This window comes from Balaenoptera musculus, chromosome 3 (genome assembly GCF_009873245.2).
Source record: "Balaenoptera musculus isolate JJ_BM4_2016_0621 chromosome 3, mBalMus1.pri.v3, whole genome shotgun sequence".
Lineage (NCBI taxonomy): Eukaryota > Metazoa > Chordata > Mammalia > Artiodactyla > Balaenopteridae > Balaenoptera > Balaenoptera musculus.
This window is the reverse complement of record NC_045787.1, coordinates 11,597,866-11,612,491: the sequence shown is the minus strand read 5'-3', so window position 1 is coordinate 11,612,491 and position 14,626 is coordinate 11,597,866. Positions and strand designations below refer to the sequence as shown.

The window sequence follows — 14,626 nt, the reverse complement described above, 5'->3', positions numbered from 1 at the left end:
TCACAGAACTTTGGCTGTTAGAATGCATCATACATTGTCCCACAAGGAAAAGCTGCCTGGCTGGGTTTCCAGTCAGCTCATGGAACCCCAATGCATCGATATTGGTTGGTGACTATGGTCTGTATTTATTCTAGGGTCCTACATACATTAGATTTAGTCTCAATTTCCTCAGCTATGGGACGAAGTGAATTCTGTACCTCAGGACTCTAGCAGGGGGGTCTTCACACTGAGACAGGCTTATGCTCTCAGCTAGCACCTACCTCCACCAAAACTGAGAGGTCAAACCTGCAAAACTTACCACATGGTTTTCATGTGTACTATTAAGGTTCTGCTTTGGGATTTTTACATAGCATTAAAATGATGTATTCTCCTTCTCAAATTATGCTTAAAGATACTTCTGTTGTTGTTATGAAGCTGCCTTCTGTTAACAATAAACTACAAATGCACTGGGTACAATGACTTGAACAAAATGAGTACTAAATATTAAACAATAGAGATACATTGTGTATAATATGTCTAAATGATGTAATCAATATGGCATCACTGGTTTTGGAGAAGTTCTTTGCAAAGGTGAATAAATTATTAGACTATTTACTGTTTATTAACCTGTTCTTGGTTTTAGTATGTAGGGTAAACATTTGTTATATTAAATGACATTGTTTTTTACTGAAAACTTTGAATATCCAAAAGATTGAGAAAGTAATTGGGTTGAACTTCTGCAGGACCCATGTATGTTATTTGTTCCCTTATTCATCATGTATTTGTTCATCAAATATCTTTGATGTTCTGTACTTTGAGGTTCTGTACTAGAAATGGGAAAGCAGGCATGAAAAAAAAAATGACCATGTCTTTAAGGAGTTTACAGTGTAGTGTAGTGACACAGATAATTGTAACTCAGCATGGAAGATTGGACATGAGGAAGATTTGGACAATTATGATGTGAGCAGAGGCAAGGAAGATCAGAAACCTTTCTAAGGAATTCTAGAAAGGCTTACAGAGCAGGTGCTACTTCATCTGAGGTTTACGGGTTGAGTAGCAGCTGGCTAAAAGGCATTCTTAGCAGAATGAAGAGGCTGAGCAGGTAGGAGGGGCTGGGGAGAGCATGATATGCCTAGAGAAGCTCCCTGGCATGGATGAAATCTAATTTGTGGGAGTGGTGGGAGTGGGGGAGACGAGGAGGTAGAGCAGATGCTATTGGTGCCCAGGGCCGCATCCCTTTGGCCCTCCCCTGCTACAGATGTAGCTGTTGGAGAGTTTCTTCCCCAAATGCCAGTGGTGTCTCCCGGGTTTTCAGCCTTATGACTTTCCTTGAAGCTAGAGAACTGGCTAAGCCTGGAAGAAGGGGTTGGGTGAGAATTAATGCTCCTGAGGCAGCCATACCCTTAACCAATGAGGGAAAGAGTGGAAGGTAAATGTCTCACCTCCTGTCTTTTAGAGGGACACTCCATCTGTGACCAGCTCACCAACAAGCCCTTTATTGGCTTTGTCTCCTTTCCTGTCTCACTCTCTCTTTCCCCTGAATCCAGACTCTCAGTTCCCATGTCTTTGTCTCAGGCTTTGCTTCCAGGGGGAATTCAAATTAGTGCAGAGGGTGTGGCATAAGAAGCTTTGTAAGTCACAATAAATACCGAGATTTTATCCTGTGGGTAGTGGGAAGCCATAGAGCTGGGGAGTGGTGTGATTAGCCCTGTGTATAGAAGACCATTCGGTGGCCGCGTAGAGAATAGACTGGGACAGGAAGGGCCGTCTGGGAACTTCCTAGAGAATAGACTGGGACAGGAAGGGCCGTCTGGGAACTTCCATAAGGAGGTCCTAAGAAGGTGACAGCAAGAAAAGGGTGCTTACTCTGGGGCAGAGTCCATGAAGGTGGAGTGAACAGGACAGTCCAGAAATGCCTAGGAGAAGAATTAAGAGGAATTCGTTTAACCAACATTTAAAAAGTCAACCTTTTTATTTTCCCTTAGAGTGCTCTTATAAAAATGTTATGGTATCGTATTTTAAATGAAAATGATACAATTCTACCTACAACCATAATGAAATAATTTTTGATAGTTTCTCTTGTATGGGCAACAGACCAAGTCCAGTTTTCACCTATGATACATTTGAAGAGGTTGCTGGCCTTTTGTAAAGTGTGATCAGATTTTTAAAAAAATGTTGCCAGTCTTGCGGATATCATGTATTGAAAGAGCTGACCTGTGACCAAGTTGAATTTCAGCACTGTAAAACATTGTAAATAATTACCCTGATTCTTTTTGTGATTTTGGAAAAAGAGAACTATTCTCTAATTTTCTAGATAGGTTTTAATGTAACACCTTTTCCAGTGTACATATCTATGTATGTGTGCCTGTGTTTGTCAATCTTTCACACAGTATGTAATATTTTAGCCTCTATTTTTATGATTTTATACTTTAAATCTTTAAACTTTTTAAATTGAAATACAGTTGATTTACAATATTGTATTAGTTTCAGGTGTACAGCAAAGTGATTCAGTTAATACATATACATGTATCTATTCTTTTTCAAGTTCTTTTCCCATTTAGGTTATTACAGAATATTGAGCAGAGTTCCCTGTGCTATACAGTAGGTCCTTGTTGATTATCTATTTTACATATAGTAGTGTGTGTATATTTTAATCCCAAACTCTTAACTTATCCCTCCCCACCCTTTCCCATTTGATAGCCGTAAGTTTGTTTTCTATGTCTGTGAGTCTATTTCTGTTTTGTAAATAAGTTCTTTTGTACCATTTTTTTAGATCCACATATAATATACTTTAAATCTTATTCTTCAGTTTTTTACGTAGTAACTACCATCCCCTATGTACAGAATCCATCTTATTTAAGAATAGTTTTAGGGTTTGAAAGATTTGAATACCTTTTCTGAAGCTGACCACAGAAGAAAAATCCTTGACTTTTGTAACATTAGTTTAGCTGATTTTTTTCCAGATGAGCAAGACCATATCTCAGCAAATCAAAGCTGTTAATGGAGAGAATCAGGTATCTTTAAGGGACATTTCAGATATAAGAGTTAATCTAATACACCATAAACCAAAAGATTTTTGAGCTGTGAAATTTGAAGAACTTCCATCCTACATTAATTCCTTCATCACTTCCGGCATGGTAGCATTTTCCCCCTTATGTAACATGCAGTTTTCTTTTCCAGAAGATAAAAAGTGCTTTAGTCAATAAAATATAATGAGGGTAATTATGATAACTTGGAATGCAGTAAGACATGCATTTTCAATGTAATTTTGCATTTTTTCATGTTTTGAACACCTGCTGACAGTACACTGCAAATTGGTGCAATGTTGCCTAATGATGGTTCATTCTACATGGGAGTTGTTTAAAATTTGTATTTACTTGGTATAGATTGTGGAAAACCACACCGGGAAATGAGGATGAATCCCAAAGCGATGACGGCGCCACAGATGTTTGGTCGGCTTGACGTGGCAACGAATGATTGGACCGATGGGATATTTTCTACTCTTTGGAGGAAAACATTGAGGGCTAAGAAAGGTAGAAGATGAATTACCAGTATAATTTTTGACATGTACTTCTAAATAACATCCTTTGTGGCTATTTAAAATTAGTAGAACAACTATAGTCTCCATATAATATCTTATCCTAGACCAAGAACTCATAAATCAGTATGATATTTGTGAATGTTGAAATACTGAAATGACTGATTAGTGTATTTAAAATACCCACCGCCCCCCTAATTTTTTTGGTTACAAAGGGAATTATTTTCCTTTTGAAAAAATATTTCTATATTCCTGTGAAAACTTCGGATAAGATAGATAGAAAAAGCTGTTAAGGAACATTGATAGTACTGTATTCAAGTGATTTCATCATCACTGTTTTCACTGAAGAGTTAAAAAATGGTACTCTTGTTTAAGTATGGCCTATTTTTAGAAAACCGATTCTCCTATAAAATCACAGGAGGAAATGGGCTTCTTTGGAAAGAAAATTGTGTATATCAAAAAATGAAGTCTAATGAATTATTCTCTTTTAGATGTACACGGGTGTTTGTTTTTTGTTTAAACACACTCCTTAAGGGCTAGTGGTTCACTCTGAATATTCTCTTACTTAGGGACTTGAGCCCAATGGTCCCAGAAAATAAGCTCAGATGGAAGAGGTGATATCAATTCTCCTCTTACTCCTGAATGAGTAAGAGAAAAGCACAGTGCAAGCAATTGCAGGGACAAATAAGAGTATAGGAGGAGGACAAGACATTTGGGCTTACTTCATGAGTGCACACTTTGGGCAACAGTGTTCTGTTGAAAAACGTCTAAAGTGGCACCACTGACGTTCTCTTTGAGGGAATGTGGCTGATCAACCCAACACCAATTGTTAAAAGAGAAAAGAAAACGCTTCATTTCTAAAGCGTGCTCATATTAGAAATTGCTGTTGTTTTACGGGAATAAAATAAAATTTTGTGTCTGATTTGTTCTAGTAATCCTGTGTAAACACAGATCCAGTAACCAAATGTTACCTTAAAGAATAGGTGCTTAGAGAGGTTTTTTCTTAAGTCCTTTTTAGAAAGGCAACATACACTTTTTCTATCACAGGGACTCTGGTGATCAGATCATCATTTTACTTAAACTGCTAGTTGAATGAGCACGATTAGGAATTTCATAGCATTTGATTTGACTTAGAATATTCCACAGTTGTTACATTAGAGATAAAAATTAGAACTACAAACTTGGTCATGGTGTTGGTAAGTAAGAGTAACTAGTGGTTAAGAAATTAAGAGTAACTATTAAACTGAATCCCTACATTTACAAGGGCATTTCTGTTGGACATTCTATCGATTCTCAGTATAACCCTGCTCTCAGTAGCATCTGGCACGGTTAATCACTCTTATTCTTGAAACTCTTCCACCACTTGACTTCAGGGATACCTTACCGGCTGACTCGCCTCCTACTTCTGTTTCACTGAGAGGTCAGCCAGAGGGAGGAAGCAGTGGAGGAGACCCTACCAGAAGTCTAAACGTTGAAGTGCTTGTGTCCTCAGACCTCTTGTCTCTGTCTATACTTATGATCTAGAAGAAACTTACCCAGGCCATGGTTCTCAATGCCATCTCTAAGCTGATGGCTTCTACATTTTAATCTCTAGCCCTTGAATTCCCAGCTCAGCAGCTCTATGGGCTGTCTGTTGGACATCTCAGACTAAACGTGTGCAGACCAGAATGGGTTCCGTGGCTCTGCCTTTCTGACATCACTCACATCCCTTTCCCCCTTCCCTTCTTCTTTCTAACCAGGTTCGACTTCCTGCTGTTCCTGGAACGTGATCACCCCAAGCTTGTACCCACTTCAGGACCTTTGCAACTACTGTTCCCACTGCCTGAAAAATTCTAGCTCTAGATCTTTACATCACTTCATTCTCCTCCAGAAATACTTCATTGACCACCTTATCTAAAATGCCTCACCCTCTTATCCTGCTGAATTTTTCTTATATATTTCTTTGCATATTGGTTTGATTGTCATGTCTACCCCTTAGAAAGTCAGCTCTGTGAAGGCAGGATGTTGTCTTTTTTATCACAATATCCCTTGAACTGCGCTGATGCAGAGAAGGTGCTCAAGGAATATCTGTTCAATGAACTAATGACTTTTTCTTGATTATGGGCTTTAAACAACTGCTATATAAAGAACAGGAAGAGTCCTATGTGACAAAATACGATAATCATTTAGATCAAAGCTTTATTTAAAAATTAATGAAAATGACATCAAATTATAGTACTTCTTCAAGCATAGTAGTTATGTATATATGCATATATGTGTGTGTTTGCTTTTCTCCCTGCCCTTGGTGGGATGTTCTAGGGGAGCATATCTGGATAGTTCTTGACGGGCCAGTAGATGCCATCTGGATTGAAAATCTGAATTCCGTTTTGGACGATAACAAAACTCTAACCCTTGCCAATGGTGATCGGATTCCCATGGCTCCAAACTGCAAGATTGTTTTCGAACCTCATAACATTGACAATGCTTCGCCTGCTACTGTCTCAAGAAATGGGATGGTTTTCATGAGTTCTTCTGTCCTTGATTGGAGTCCTATTCTTGAGGTATGATTGGAATCTTTTTTTTTTTTTTTTTGGTTTAATTAAAGAGGGAAACAGATCCTTTAGCATTCTTTTAGAGTGTGCGCTGATTTTTCTGCAGACCTGTTGGTGTAATTGCATTTTAATGCTGATGTTTGTGGAAGATCCTTGAATGCTCTGGGACCTTCAGCCCAGGTTGTCCCTTGCAGGTTTCTTCAGTGCTCAGGGTTCTTCAGTTCTAATAATTTTAGACCTGTGAATTACACCCCGTGGGCTGGGGAATAATTGCAAGGCCTAGGTGAATCAATAACCCACTAGGGACTTCTCTGGTGGTCCAGTGGTTAAGACTCTGAGCTCTCAATTCAGGGGGCCCGGGTTCGATCCCTGGTCAGGGAACTAGATCCCATATGCCGCAACTAAGAGCCCGCATGCCGCAACTAAGAGCCTGCATGCCACAACTAAGACCCAGCGCAGCCAAATAAATAAATAAATATTAAAAAAAAATAATCCCACCAAACTGTGAGTGAATAAGGAAAATTTAATGGTATCACTTTGGGGATTCATGATATTTAAAAAAAGTACTCATTCACATAAAATTTGGGAGCAACTGTCTTAGAATATTAACTCGAAGACAATTTATTAAAATTCATATAAAGAATTTTTATGAGATTCAATAGTCATAACGTTAGTTTTAAGTTTGCACTTGGAATTAATATTTCAGATAATATCTTTTCAATTCATGATAAGGTATATTATTTTATTACTACCAATGTATGTTAGAGTATGTTGATTATCATAAGATTATAATTGAATGCCTTGCATACTTAGATATTTTACTAAATAAATATTATAGTGTAAGGCAGAATGCTTATTAGACAAGCCACCTGTAAAATCTTTTTTGACATTGTTGGTCAAATTATTATTTTCATTTACATAAGTTTTTTGGAGATAATTTTGATTGAAAACTTATGAATTCATATTTTAAATCAAGTAGATGAAGATGTGAAGAAGGAGGGGATTATAAAGCAAAATGATACTGAAGTACAGTTGGATATGTCACTAAAAATGCTTCTGAAGATTTCAGATTTCACAGTTAAATTATCCATCTTTTAAGAAGAATACAGAGCAAGAGTTCTCAACCCTGGCTTTGCAAGAATAATCACCAATGACAGTTCTTTAAAATACAGATGACTGTGTCACACCTCAATCTATCAATTTAGAATCTCTGAGGAGGAAGTTGCAGGAGTTATTGTTTAAAAAAATTTTTTTTTTAAAAGTACCACAATGGATTCAGCCTTGGTAACCACAGATGCGGCAAACTCCAAGTGAAAATGAATTTGTGATTTTCCCCCAAATACTTTAAATTCACAAAGGCTTTTAAACAATACTTTTACACTATTAGCTAATGAATATTTACAGTTTGCTATTTATGAAATGAGCTTCTATTATATTCTGTCCATGCTGAGGCTCAATAAGGCCTTTACATTAACGCTAAGTTGCTTACAAATGGTTAGCAAGAAGCAAGACTCACAAGACTGGAGGTGTTTAGAGCAGGGCAGGGCAGCTCTGAGAGAACTATTAGAGGGCAGACCAATGGGGAAGTTGTGTTCATGGGAATCCATGAGCCTCTGTGAGCCACGCTGATTACATAGCACCATCAACTTGAAAGTGCTATGTTTCCTTTTTGTCGCTGTGCAATCATGTTGAATCTGTGAAATGATGGATGATTGAGAATCAACATTTTATTGCTTCTGTTCAGAATCTCTAAGAATGACCTGATCTCTTGATGCCAAGGGAACTTTCCTCACCTGAAGAAAATATTGTGTTTTAAGTGGTATTTTGTTATGAATCACATGTAGTTTCCTAATATTGGGTTTCCAAATGACTAAATTCCCCATTTTCCTGAGTATTCTTTGATATTTTTTCTACATTGGTTATTCATTAAATTAGAAGAAATAAAATTGTCATAAATCTTTGTTTCCTAGTTTGAAAAATCTGGGGATGGATTTCCTTTGTTCATCTTTCATTCCTTTTTCTTTTTCTAAGTTATTTCCATGGATATGCCTCCTCATTTTCTCCTAGCATATTTTATTCAAGAGCCAAAGACTTTTCCTTCCTCTTGGCTTCAAGACCTGAGCTTATGTGTAGTGTAGTAGCTGAACGTAGGGATGTTGGAATCAGACTCTGGGTTTGAATTTTGACACCTACCAGCTGTGGGATCCCGGTCATGCTTAAACTCCTTGGGCCTTAGTTTCCTCATCTGTAAAAGGATAATAACAATTCCTACCTCACAGAGTTGTTTTGAGCATTAAATGAGGTAATACATGAAAGAATTTATATCAAGGTCTGGTACATCAGAAGTGCAGTATAATCATTAGATATTATTATTATTATTGTTAACCGATATTTAGAAAACTTTTGTCCAAAAATGGCCATTTTTCTGGTGTGCTAATAAATTTAATTAATGCATTCATCTGCAAACCAACAGGGTTTTCTTAAAAAACGTTCGCCTCAAGAAGCTGAAATTCTTCGTCAGCTGTACACCAAGTCGTTTCCAGACCTGTATCACTTCAGTATTCAGAACTTAGAACACCAGATGGAGATGCTGGAGGCCTTTGTGATCATGCAAAGCATCAACATGCTTCAAGGCCTGATCCCTTCCAAGGTAAATAGCTCAACTTTCTAGAACTCTCTCTCCTTTTAGCTGAGCCGTACTGTGCAGAGTCTGTGATATTTGAACATGATTCTTAGAACCATGGGGAAGTGGGGAGGTTTCAAACATGGACACTGCATATTTTGTGTTTTTCCTTCATTTCTTTTTTTTTTTTTCCACAAAGCAAACCACAGATTTGTGGATTAGGGGCAGGTTCGCAGTCGTCTAAGAAGCATTCAAAATTTATTTCGGAGACCAGCTTGGTATTCCCAGAGATCAGTTCTGCATTTGTTCTCCAGTTTTATTCATCTTTCCCTCGTTCTTGTTTTGGGGGAAAACTGTTATCCCTTTTAGATCTTTGCTATTTTCATTAAAATGTCAAAGCCAAGTTTTGGTTTGAGAATTAAGTAAGTAAAAGAAAAGTTTCTTCCGTGCTCAGGAGCAAGGCGGGGAGGTCACGCCGGAGCATCTGGGGAGACTCTACGTCTTCTCCCTGATGTGGAGCGTCGGGGCAGTGCTGGAACTGGATGGCCGGCGCCGCATGGAACAGTGGCTGCGCTCCCAGGAGAGGCTGGCCTTGGACCTGCCGCCTCTAGCAGGGCCTGATGACACCATGTTTGACTATTACGTCGCATCTGATGGTGAGCCCCTCTCTTCTATCCATCCATCACACGTGGGACCAGTTTTTTCCAAAATGGCTAATATTTACACTCTATCTACCTATCATCTGTCTATCATCTATCATCTATCTATCTATCATCTAGCTAGCTAGCTATCATCTATATTTCTAAATGGTAATTAAAACTCTTGGCTGTAAAATTGAAATGGAAATGTTTATGTGTGTATGAAAGAGAGTCAATTGTTTCTTTTTCAAATATTTATTTCAATTGAGTTCCAAATGCATATTTTCTTGTTAAATATATCGTGTACTGAACTTATAATGAAGTAAAAACAAATTTAAAAAATCACCAAATCAGATCCATTTCAGCCATTCGTTCGATATAATCAGCAACTTATAAAAAAATGACAAAGTATGAGGTATATTTTTATGAAATAGGTGTGTATATCTATACATCTGTATCTATGCATGTATTGCAATACTTTAAGTTTATTTAAATGTGCATACATATATATAAAGTACATATATACACATATATGAAGTACAAATATACGTAATATTTATATATGGCATCCTAGGATGTTTTATTTCTGGTTTTACAGTTAGGGAAGTACGTAATAAAAAGTGATTTTAGGTACATACGACTATCACTGTCCTGTATTTTTCTTTTTAATACATTATTTATTTATTTACTTTTGGCTGCTTTGGGTCTTCGTTGCTGCGTGCAGGCTTTCTCTAGTTGCGGCGAGTGGGGGCTACTCTTCATTGCGGTGCACGGGCTTCTCATTGTGGTGGCTTCTCTTGTTGTGGAGCACGGGCTCTAGGCGCGCGGGCTTCAGTAGTTGTGGCACGTGGGCTCAGTAGTTGTGGCACACGGGCTAAGTTGCTCTGTGGCATGTGGGATCTTCCTGGACAGGGGATGAAACCTGTGTCCCCTGCATTGGCAGGTGGATTCTTAACCACTGCACCACCAGGGAAGTCCCCTGTCCTGTATTTTTATGCACACTTTTTGTTATTGAAAACCTACATGTTTAGAAAGAAAATTCCAAGATACTTCTTACTATTTCCTAATATTACCACTTTGGGAATAGTTTCTTGGGAAATTTTGACTCAGCGAACACATACTGAAATACTTAGATGTCTGAATTTAATGAATTTTACTTTGTGGGGAGTTTTTGGAAGATAGCTTCATGAGATTCAAGGAAGTCTGCTCATTATAATTAGGAATTAAGTTATTAATAAGAATATGAAGATGTAGATGTCTTCTGTTCACCTCAGGTAAATGGATCCACTGGAAGACGTGTACTGAGGAATATGTGTATCCATCTGATGTCACCCCAGAGTATGGCTCCATCCTGGTGCCAAATGTGGACAATGTGAGAACTGACTTCCTAATTAAAACCATTGCTAAACAGGGCAAGGTATGCCTCTTTCACTTTTATTAAAAGTAACATATTTAAAAACGTACCTTGAAAACATGAAGCATCGTGTGACCACCTAGAAGGGTGGGATAGGGAGGGTGGGAGGGAGACGCAAGAGGGAGGAGATATGGGGGTATATGTATATGTATAGCTGATTCACTTTGTTATACAGCAGAGACTAACACAACATTGTAAAGCAATTATACTCCTATAAAGATGTTAAAAAGAGAAAAAAGAAAACATGAAGCATCTTGCATTTATTTTAGAATGTTTTATGTTGCTGTTTAGAATAAATAAAAGTATTACCCAAATTAATATACTTCTTTTATTATTCCTCAGTAACAATATTAGAGTTGAATAGCTTTAATTCATAATTAAGTAATGATTTTTCATATATTGAGAGAAAGTGAATTTTGACTTGTTTTTCTAAAGAGAAATCCTTCTCTTTTGATCATTGTATTATTTTGCCGTGGCTGCCATAACAAAATACCACAGGCTCAGTGGCTTAATCAATGAACATTTCTTTCTGTACAGTCTGGAGGCTTGAAATGCAAGGTTAAGGTGTTGGCGGGTTTAGTTTTTTTGGATAGCCCTCTCTCTCTCCTTGGCTTGCAGATGGCTGTCTTCTCACTGTGTCTTCCCATGGTCTTTGTGTGTGCATCCCTTGTTTTTCTGTGTGTCAAAATTCCCTCTTCTCGTAAGGATGCCTGTTAGACTGAACAAGAGCCCACCTTAATGGCCTCATTTTTAATGTAATCATCCCTTTAAAGACCCTGTCTCCAAACGTAGTCACATTCTGCGGTACTGGGGGTTAGGGCTTCCACATATAAATTTTGTGGGGACACAATTCAGCCCATGACAATAATTTTATTGTATTTCTTGGATTTCTTCCTCAACTCTTATTTTAGGCTGTGCTGTTAATTGGTGAACAAGGAACAGCCAAAACGGTCATAATCAAAGGATTTATGTCAAAATACGATCCTGAAAGCCACATGATCAAGAGTCTGAACTTTTCTTCTGCAACCACCCCACTGATGTTTCAGGTACTGGCTCATTGGTGCTTCTAGTTCAGCCCAGGTTTGTAATAAGCTTTGGAGGCTCAAATCTCATGCTGTTCTGCTGTACCCACTGAGCTTCATGTGCACTTTCACAGCCATAGTAAATCCCCTACATACGTCTTCCATTATCTCTATTTTTCTGTTGCAATAGAATCTCCCCCTAGTTAGATGATAACATATAATCTTAAATTATGGAGAAATAAAAAGATTATATATGGTGTTAAAAGCCTCAACACTGTTTAGAATATCTCTGTAGAAAAGCCTGTGAACATGCAAAATCCAAAATTGAAAGAAATATTATTTATTCCCCACCTAAACCTACTTCTTCTCCCTACTGTCTGCTTTTCTGCGGGTGTTACTATTATTCTAGTCATTAGGACAGACACACTGGAGTCATCTATGATGGTCTCTCTCTTGAGTCAAGGGCTGCTAATATATCTAAGGAAATACTTTTCATGTTGTTTCCTTTTTCTCCCCTCCCCCTATCCACCTCTACATAATCTACTTCATGATTCCGCAACAGGGTATTAGCATCAAAGAATCTTGAAGCTGGTCTTGCTTCAAGTCTGATCCTCTTCAAACCTAGTTTCTATTCTTTTTCCAATCTCTGGTTCCTATTTATCTTGTTGTTCACTGACTTAACATTCCACAATGGCTCCTATTATCAATTGCAGCAAGGAATACAATCTTAGAATCTTAGCACATTAAAGATTTTGCTTATGATATCATTGAGGAGGAACAGAGAACAACTCTCAAGTTTGCATTGCTTTTGTCAATGGAACTGCCAAGATTGACCAGGGCTTGCAGTGGCTAACTGGTTCTTTTTCTCCTATTCCTAAATTATTTAAGAAACCAGAGAGTAAATCTTAAATGTCAGTCCATGCTTTAATTGTTTGCAAATAATCTGATACCTTTATTAGAACATTAATAAGAGATACATTTTATAAATTGAAATGTATGAAATGGTACACTTGAAAAGATACATATGAAAAAGAGTTAGGAAAAGGTACATTAATAAATTGAAAATGGAAGGGAAATTTTTAGGCGAATTCAAATCCAAAGAACTTCATTTTTGATTAACTTTGTTGTTCTTTAGTTGTTGGAATGAAAATATCAAAGAGCAATGAAAATTCTTGAGAACAAGGCTAAATCATGACTTTTTAATCACTTAATGTAATTGGTGACTACAGAGTACCAAAAAACTAAAAGACCCTTGATTAAGTTTCTAAATAAGACTGTCAAAACATTATGCTCCTCTGTTAGAGATGGAATTTCCAAAACTGCCTAGCCTTCTATCATTAATGAATATCATTTACACACTGTTGTGTTGGGAAGGTCTGGATCGAAGGTGAACCCCAAATTGCAGTGACTCAGCAGTGGTATTTTTGTGTTTGGGGAACCACACACTAGATTATCCTAGGCTGGCAAGATGCTAACATTATACACATTCCCTTGATACTATTTTATATTTTTAAAACTTTGTTTTACTTTTGGAGAACATCTCTTTAAAGGTTATAATATAACCTTACTTGTGGATGCAGATTGTTAAGCATTAAATCAAAGTGTGATTTTTGTTTTCATTATGTAGGGTAGCTATCTAGCTCTTCACATTTCTTGGGAGTGGATTAAATCTTTAGGGCTGCAGTGCAATTCTGACAGCAACTACCTGGAGTTAGTGCAGACTTCACAGGTGAAGGGCTCAGTCCCTACAAAACTTCTCTCACTTCAGAACCAGCCACAAGCTCAGGGGTTCCCAGGCTACCAACACTTCTGAACAACTGGCTGCAAACTGAAAGGTTTCCATGACCCTGTCAGTTTTGAAAATTCACCAGAATGACTCACAGAATTTAGGAAAATGCTATGCTTATGATTATGGTTTTATTATAAAAGATATGAATTGGGATCAGCCAAAAGAAGATGCATAGGACAAGGTCTGGGAGGGTCCCGAATGTGAACCTTCTTTGTCCTCAGGATGTATTACTCTCCCGGCACATCTGTGTATATCAGCAACCAGGAAGCTCACCTGAGCCTCAATGTCCAGAGTTTTTACTGAAGTTTTATTACATAGGCATGATTGGTTGGCCATGTGATTGAAGTCAGTCTCCAAACCCCTTCCCCCTGGGAAGTCAGCTGGTATCACGTGGTTTAAAGCCCTAACACTCTAATCATAGTTTGGTCTTTCTGGCATGAGTGGTCTGAGGGGCCCACAATGAATAACAAAGACGTTCTTATTATGCGGGAAATTCCAAGGGTTTAAAGACTCCCTCCTAGGAACCAGGGACAAAGGCTAGCCAAATTCTTTAGTATATGGCAAGGAGTTGTCACATATTTTTGCTAGTAACTCTTGGTGATATTTACCCCTCTCAGGTGGTAAAGACCTGTGCTTTATGTCTTTATAGCATGAAATACTTATTAATTTCCTAGAAAAAGGCACACGTAATCTAGAAAACATCCTGTTTATTAATATACAAATTCATAAACCATGTAATAAATTTCTAGAAGCAGTACCGTATCGAAGTATAATAAATTAGAAGAAGAAGAAAAAAAACAGGTTTTCAAAACATAAACATCTGTATTCTTTAGGGTTCCATTATCTGATTCACAACTATTGATGTTTAACGCAAATCCTTCCTATCCTTCAGTAAGAAGGTGGTCTCAACACTTCACTATTTCTTTTTCTGTTCAGAAGCATCACAGGATCATCTGGTCTGTTTAGTGCCTGTTTTGACTGCTAAGCATCAGGGCTTTCAATTAAGCTAGACTCATTAGTTTTAGAAAACTTTCAATTAGCCAAACTGCTGTAATTAACTTTCTCACTATAATTTTCAGCCGTTCATGCTAA

At 37.6% G+C, this 14,626-nt stretch overlaps 1 protein-coding gene across 1 annotated transcript in view; it reads left to right on the top strand.

Moving 5' to 3' along the window:
* Window positions 1-14,626, top strand: part of DNAH5 (dynein axonemal heavy chain 5) — a 213,525-nt gene that overhangs the window by 98,089 nt on the left and 100,810 nt on the right. Inside the window, exons 42-47 of the mRNA XM_036849308.1 lie at window positions 3,366-3,512; window positions 5,816-6,057; window positions 8,522-8,698; window positions 9,126-9,327; window positions 10,584-10,726; window positions 11,635-11,769. Of these exons, the coding sequence (XP_036705203.1) occupies window positions 3,366-3,512; window positions 5,816-6,057; window positions 8,522-8,698; window positions 9,126-9,327; window positions 10,584-10,726; window positions 11,635-11,769 (1,046 nt within the window). The remainder of the gene's footprint in view (window positions 1-3,365; window positions 3,513-5,815; window positions 6,058-8,521; window positions 8,699-9,125; window positions 9,328-10,583; window positions 10,727-11,634; window positions 11,770-14,626) is intronic.